The sequence below is a fragment of the Hibiscus syriacus genome, unplaced genomic scaffold (assembly GCF_006381635.1).
Source record: "Hibiscus syriacus cultivar Baekdansim isolate YM2019G1 unplaced genomic scaffold, ASM638163v2 tig00110162_pilon, whole genome shotgun sequence".
Lineage (NCBI taxonomy): Eukaryota > Viridiplantae > Streptophyta > Magnoliopsida > Malvales > Malvaceae > Hibiscus > Hibiscus syriacus.
In genome coordinates, this window is record NW_024062609.1 from 168405 (window position 1) to 176003 (window position 7599).

The following is a 7599-nucleotide window of genomic DNA, read 5'->3' on the forward strand; positions in this document are numbered from 1 at the left end:
CCGTGTTGAAACAGTTGATGCCAAGAAATCATGGCAATGGACTTACATTGAAGCAGATTTGCAGGGCAAGTGAGAGTGCCTAGGGAAGAAGGGAACATGACGGTGACTGAAATTAGTGAACGACAAATGAATATGGAGATGAACCCTACTATTTACCACTGCAAGGTTTCTGTTGGAGTTCAGACATGTCCAACCCTCATCAGAAAACTTTTAAATATAATAACACTATAAACCAAATTGACAGCTTCTCTCTTCATCATTCTGGCCCCTCCCTTTTTCTTTATAGCGCGCGACTATCGGGGGGGATGAGAGGCTGGCTGTTTTATGGTCTGTGGGTCTCTCTCTTTTATATTTTGTTATTTTGTAGATTAGACACAAACCTGAAATCGTTTTTGTGTCAGACATTGGATGATAAACACGGAGTTTAAACTTCGTAATACTCACATATTATTCGTTAAAATGATTCGAGGATAGCCGAACAAAAAGCTCTTCCAGTTTCAGTTGAGGGTTCCTGCTGCTGCTTTTTTCGCTCACACGTGCTTTACTGTCAAATGGTGATGAAAAACAGTCCAATCAGACTGAAGCTGGGGGCCCTTTTCACTGTTAACCGTTGAAAGATACTATTTTATACGGATCTTCTACCCTCTAATCTCCTCCTCCTCCTCCAATTCCCAAGTTACCAGGTTCCCTTTGATATGTAAATTTACTTCTAATTTTAATTTTATCTTCCTTTTGAAGTCGTGGAAACGTTTGACGTTCTTCTGTAGGATTTTAGGTTTTAATTTTGTGTTATATATCATCATACTTGGTGCTTTGTCTTATTAGTCTAAAAAAAATTCCAAAAGGGGGAAATGAGTGAAACATCAGGCGCCCTACACATATCAATCAACCCTTAAATGAGTTTTGTTTTTATAATTATAATGGTCATCTCTTGTACTGCATAAAAATGGAAATGAAATAAGACTTGATGATCATGACATTAAATTTCCTCTCCAACTCTTTATATATATATATATATATAGTAAATAAACGCAATTCCATTGAAGGTAAGGCTTAGGCTGTTAAACTGATATTTATTTCATTCCACCGTCTTAAATTCTTCTCTTCGTATATAGGAGTCTCACAAGCCTTTTTAAGTAACCGTCGTTTTTTATGCCATTTTCAATGTCATTTCAAGGTATTAGCCTATAAATATTCACCGTATTTATTCACACAATTGATTGAAAATTTACTTTGAAATTTACAGGTAACTTCTATATTATCTCAAAAAAAAAATGTTATAGTATATTTTACTATTATATTTAACGATTCATTTGTATTTTAACATAAATAGATAATGGTAAAAACGTACGCAAAGTCCATATATTTAAAAAAAATGACATTTGTACTATTATTTTCCTCTATGTGACATTCCATCTCAAAATAAAATCTAATGTAGTCTTTTTATCAACTTTTTTCTATCATTAACCAACGATTTCGTTAATTTTTGTTGACGTGAATTTTTCAAATCTATTACAAAGGAAATACTACTTATAGTTGTTGGTATAAATATAAATAATCAGTAATTTCCGGTTATAGGGAAAGTTGTTAAAGGGTATGTTTTTGGGGTGATAGTAATATATATTGTGACGCGCATGCAAATAATTTCTACAGGCTAATTTTGAATTTTGACCAACAAAATACATAAACCATTCGATTATAAAAACGAAAACCCCTGTAAAAATGATGATGTAACTTTTTATTTTGATTAAATATCCGTTGCTTTTTAGATATTGATGAACAATTAATTGAGTGAGCAGATTTGCCCTCAATCCTAAAAGGATTGCCAAAGGGGTAAAAGAGAGAGCAAAACTACTAAAATATAGTGAAAAAATTGGTACGTCCTGGAGAAGGAAGTGCAATAATAATAATAATCTAAAGGAAAAGAAAGTGGAAAAAAAATCTAGAAATCCAATGGCCTTATCTCGTGGTTGAGGCTTTGTTTGCCTTTACTGATTTTCAAATATTTCTTTTTCTTTCAACACAGAACGTCTTGTCAACCACCCAATACCACGCAGTCGCTTGCCGGTTCCGGCTTAAGCTTAATTACTTTCTCTCTTTCGATCAACTCAACTCTTTATTCCATCTTTCCTTTTTCTTGTTGGGTTTTGGGGTTACCCTTTTTCTGATCTTCTCTTGATACCTGCAAATGTTGGTGCAATTTCATTTCAAGCATAAAACTGCTGAAGATTTCAATATTTTTCTCCATTGATCGGAAGTTTCATGTCTACTCGATTTGACATGGAAATGGAAAACCTTTTTCAAGTAAATAATGTTCAGTAGGTGTCTACACATCTTGTTTTAGGGTTTCTATTCCTTTAGTCTGCTTTCTTTAGGGTTTTTCTTTGTCTATTGCTTTCCAGCTTTGAGATTTTTATTTCTTGCTTGTTTGCCTCACAGCTGAATTTGTTGACCAAAGAAAAAGAAAACAATGGAAGAATATACTCAGCTGAACGAGAATAACATTCCTAGGGGAAGTTTCTTGTACGCAACTCCAATTCTTGCTCCGAATTCTTCTCCATATGGGAGAGCGGGTAGCGGCTCTAACGTGAGTAATCAACAGACCGAGATGCCATTAATTTCATTTCAGCTTCAATCGAGCGAATGTTATCAATCTGAGGGACATCCAATTGTGAAAACTGAGGCTACGAACTCTCAACATGGTAAAAAATTTCACTACCCTTTGCTGAGTGGGCACCAAGCAGTTCATCAACAACAAGAGGGGAGCGATACCTTCAATGAAATGGAAGCTATAAAAGCCAAGATCATAGCTCATCCTCAGTATTCTAACCTCTTGGAGGCTTACATTAATTGCCAAAAGGTAAGTGTCCCACAAAAAGAATTCAATCGATTAACTCGATGACCCTTTTATCACAACTAATATTTTTTTATTCTATTTTGATACAGGTGGGAGCTCCACCTGAAGTAGTGGCCCGACTAACTGCTGCTCGACAGGAGTTTGAAGCGAGGCAGCTACCTTCAGTGACATCAAGAGAGACCTCCAAAGACCCCGAGTTGGATCAGTTTATGGTGATCACTTTTGGGTTTAGCGACAGCAAATTGTTTCGTTTCACTACTTTTTTTTTCCATTTTGTTCTGACTCAAAAATCGTGGATCCATAAACCCAGGAAGCTTACTGTGACATGTTGGTGAAGTATCGAGAGGAACTAACCAGGCCCATGCAAGAAGCTTTGGATTTCATGCGAAGGATCGAAGCTCAGCTCAACATTGTCAGCAACACTCCCGCGCGGATCTTCAACTCTGGTATTTTCTTCTCTTCTCTTTCTTTTACGTTTCCCGCACGCGTTCATGGAGACGATGATGATTTAGCGCTTTGCTTACGTTCTGCCTAAAGAGTAGGCATGGAAAAGAAACGGAAGAATGGAACATGAGTTTTGTTGACGTTAGATGCAGAGACGGTATTAACTATTAGCTGTTCGTCACTTGGGTTTGTAAAATAGTCTAATTTGCTGGCCCCTCTTTGGAAATTGTAGACCTGATTCTATTTCTCTCGTATTCATTAAATCGCCATTGATAGGTTTGTTCCAAATCATGCCTTCCAATAACGAAGCAGCAACAAAAAGGGGAGGGAAAAAAGGCACAAAAAACTAGATCCATAAAAACGAAGAAGATCCAAAAGTGGGGTGAAAACCGACTAACACAACGTATTTATTCAGCTAATGGGCGGAGCCCTAGCTAATGAAGAATCAATATAGTAACAAATTTACCTATGTTCGAAAAGAAGACAAAACGCAGTTGGTTTTATGCTATTTCTGGGTGTATACATTAAAATCTACACGTTGGCTTCTCTCTAATGGGGTGACCTTTTCAATGATCTCTGACAACCATTCTTATTTTAGGGTTGTATTATATTTTATTCGCAAAATCTGGTTGGTGTATTCTATTTAGTTCTGCTAAATCTGATTCTGTTTCATGTGGGCTTTTGAACATAAATATCGTTAATGTCTTCTTCTACCCGGTTTTTTTTTTCGTTTAAAACAATTAGTTTGTATTTTTTCCCCAGAAGAAAAAGGTATAGAGGCTAGGGAAATTGGAGTACATAGGATGCTGTTCAAATCAGTGCTAGCCCATTCTGTATGGCTTTAAAAATATATATATATATATATAGTTGCTGGTGTCTTTAGTTCTTTTGGGTTTTAATCCTTAACAGTTTCGTCTTGTTTTTCTGATTTTTTTAAGCCGTCTGAAACCACTGAAGATCTGAATTCTGAAGGAGACCTACCCTGGAATTTTTAAATTTTCACATAATTTAGTTATTTTTTATATATATTTTGATGATCTAATTTCACTCTTAAAATTTTATGATTCATTCCTCAAATAAAATCTTGCCTTGCTGCTAAGAGCTTCTATGCATGCTTTCTCTAACACCGCTCAGTCGGCGCTCCCTGCTTCCTGTCTTTGTTCTCATAGTTGATATCGGATTTCTCCCCTTTATTTTTACTGTTATAGCTACGTTGGACATTGATTCACTTCACTGCAAACCCATCTAGTAAGCTACAGTCTCAATTTCTCAGCTTGCACTACATTGTAGGCTATGATTCATTTTCTTTTACTTTGGTTCCGGTTTCCTGGAGTCTCCGACTTGCCTACTTGTGGCACCTGGCCTTTATTACAAGCTCTTCTCTTTTGTGCCTTTATTACAAGCTCTTCTCTTTTGTTTCTGCCTTCTTATTCAAAAGATATTGGGAAATGTAGTAAAAGAATCTCACCAACTGTTAACTGATTGAATTTACTTTTGACAAAAAAATTAGACTGCCCAAATACCTTTATTTATTTTGGGATAGTGTGCTCTTGATTTGAATTCTCATGTTTGCTTTCATCAAATACTGGTATACCATGTATATATTGCACTAATGCTGTCAATTTGATAATAATGTTTGTGATGTTGGTTATCATTGGACCACCGAGAACAATGCTGTGAAAATTTCCTGCTTTATTTTGGTTATCCGATCAAGTGCTTATTTTCAAGTTGTACCTTTTCTATTAAAAATGGAACAGATGAGAAGCGTGAGGGTGTTGGTTCATCTGAAGAGGATCAGGACAATAGTGGTGGAGAAACCGAACTATCTGAATTCAATCCGCGGGTTGAAGATCGTGAATTGAAGAACCACTTATTGAGGAAGTATAGTGGTTATTTAAGTAGTCTCAAGCAAGAACTCTCCAAGAAAAAGAAGAAAGGGAAACTGCCAAAAGAAGCTAGACAGAAATTGCTTAGTTGGTGGGAGTTACACTACAAATGGCCATACCCCTCGGTATGCATCCTTGTTTCCCTTTTTAAGCCAAGTTATTTTCTTTAGCGCCTGTTATGGATTGGCAAGCTATTGGAATTTCTGTTTGATTATTTTGTTCACATCTCGGACTGCTAACACCATAGGAATCAGAGAAGGTGGCATTGGCTGAATCAACTGGTTTGGACCAGAAACAAATTAATAATTGGTTCATAAATCAAAGGAAGCGTCACTGGAAACCTTCCGAAGACATGCAATTTATGGTGATGGATGGTCTGCATCCACAAAATGCAGCAGCTTTATACATGGATGGTCACTTTATGGGTGAGGGTCCATACCGTTTGGGGCCATGATAAATATGCAATGCACCATTATAAACTACCTGCCGCATGCCGCAGCAGGACTATATATATCTAAGTCTTTGTTTTACTTAAAACTGCAGTCATGGCGTATGAGATTGTATTAGTATTGCATTTTTTGTTTCTGTTCGTTTGGTAGAAATCAGATTCTAGGGTCTTTGAATAAGAAACACCCGTCTTATAATGTTGTGCTTGTGATGATTAATTGAGGATGGAGACTCCGTTGACGTAATGGTACCAGCTTATCAGGTTCAGAATATGTGCCTGTGATTCTCATGTTACAAGGTGCCGTGTTGCGTTCTGGAACTTCATTGCCGTCTCAATGTGTAAAGCGGCTTGCGCTGCCAGAGATGTTATCTTATAGTTTGAGCGTTTGAGGGGGCAGCAGCAGTACATGTTTAAGTGTATATACTGAGAAAAGTTTGAAAACTTTTGAGCGGTTAATGTAAGTACTTGAAATGTAATACCTGTGATCTTTTAGTTTAATGGAATCAGCTACTTGTGGAGAGGTAAAGGGGTTACAAACATTGGGAGGATGTCATATTACTCAACTGTGTTCAAGTGTTTGCTCCCTTGACTTTGGTATATTTTATATCATAACATTTCACTCTTATGAATATGTAGGGGTTAAAATAATCTAAAAAATAATACAAGAATTAAAACTAAAATTTTACTATAATGCAAGAGTCAAAATTGATAATAACCCAATACTACCCACAACAACTCAACAAAAAATAGACATTAATTTTGTAGCTTAATCTCGGTTATCAAGCACTCATGACCGGAAGCATTCTGTTATATATACCATATTTTTCCTGCTTATCTGTGAGCCTAAGAATCTATACTACCTAGCAGTAGTCTGTCAACTACCAATATACCACATTTGGCAACAAATAGTACATTTGTTTGGTTAAAGATATTTATTATATATTTTGGGAAAGTTCATTATTTTTGCCTGCTAAAGCATTGTTTTTTAAAATAACATTTTAGAATTTAGATTTAGTTTTAAAAATAATGTAGATTAAGTGATAACACAACAAATGACTTATTATTTTTGAATTTCATAGATTTTTTTGAATGCTTATTTAATAATAAATTTGAAATCAGATTCATATTTTTAGATTCTCCAATGATTTATTATACATAAATTTAATTAGTTTAGTAGTAATGTATGCATTTATATTTTTCAATACAAAGAAATGAATTAATAGGCATTTAAACATATTGTTGTAACTAATAATTTGAATTTGAACATAAACTTATATCAGAAACTTTCAAAATAACCTTTCTAGAAAATTAATAAATTTGTTGGATTGGGATATGGAGGGTGGTTCAGGTTTTCTGTTGGATTGTGTTTCTTTGTTTGTGGATAACTTAAACTCTATCCACTGGAAAGGTTTATGGCAGATTGTGGGTCGTTATGGTGAGGTTCTGAGTGTGAATCTTCCGTCGAAGAGGAGCCGAGTAGGCTCTAGGTTTGGTTTCGTAAAAGTTGGCAATATGGTAGAAGCCGATAGAGTTAAGGAACGGTTGCATGGTCTTATGGTGTATGGTAGACGCATCTTTGTGAGTTTTGCTAAGTATTCTTTGAAGGCTCCGAAAGATAAATGTGCGCAGTGTAAGTTGTCATGGAAAGGTAAAATTACAAGCCCAATCGCAACTGGTATTTCTCATAGGAAGAGGAGGCTAGCCAAGCGTGTGCTTCCAGAAAGGAAGTTATGGGGCATGTGGATGAGGATGAAGTAAGAAAGTTAAAGAGATGTTTGGTGGGTGTTATGGCTGGTGTTTGTAGTGTTGGAAGTATTGTTGATAGATTACATAACTGGGGCTTAGGGGAAATTAAAGTTCAGAGACTACGTGGGAACTCTTTTCTGCTCACCATCGAGGATGAAGATTTATTTATCATGCTTGAAGACCTCGGGTGGTCTTACTTGAAGGAGATTTTCGTGGAT

The 7599-nt window shown here is 36.0% G+C and overlaps 1 protein-coding gene across 2 annotated transcripts; it reads left to right on the forward strand.

Annotated features, from left to right (window-relative positions):
* The first annotated feature begins 1960 nt into the window (after positions 1 to 1960).
* On the forward strand, positions 1961 to 6193 carry LOC120216588 (homeobox protein knotted-1-like 2). Of its 2 annotated transcripts, XM_039213955.1 has the most exons (6): positions 1961 to 2318; positions 2440 to 2860; positions 2947 to 3069; positions 3168 to 3303; positions 5059 to 5312; positions 5435 to 6193. In XM_039213955.1, the coding sequence occupies exons 2-6, from the start codon at positions 2471 to 2473 to the stop codon at positions 5639 to 5641; spliced, it is 1110 nt and encodes a 369-aa protein (XP_039069886.1). In that variant the 5' UTR covers positions 1961 to 2318; positions 2440 to 2470; the 3' UTR covers positions 5642 to 6193. The 2 variants fall into 2 exon arrangements, with proteins under 2 accessions (XP_039069886.1, XP_039069885.1); XM_039213954.1 differs by having other exon boundaries at positions 1962 to 2860.
* Positions 6194 to 7599: the final 1406 nt, after the last annotated feature.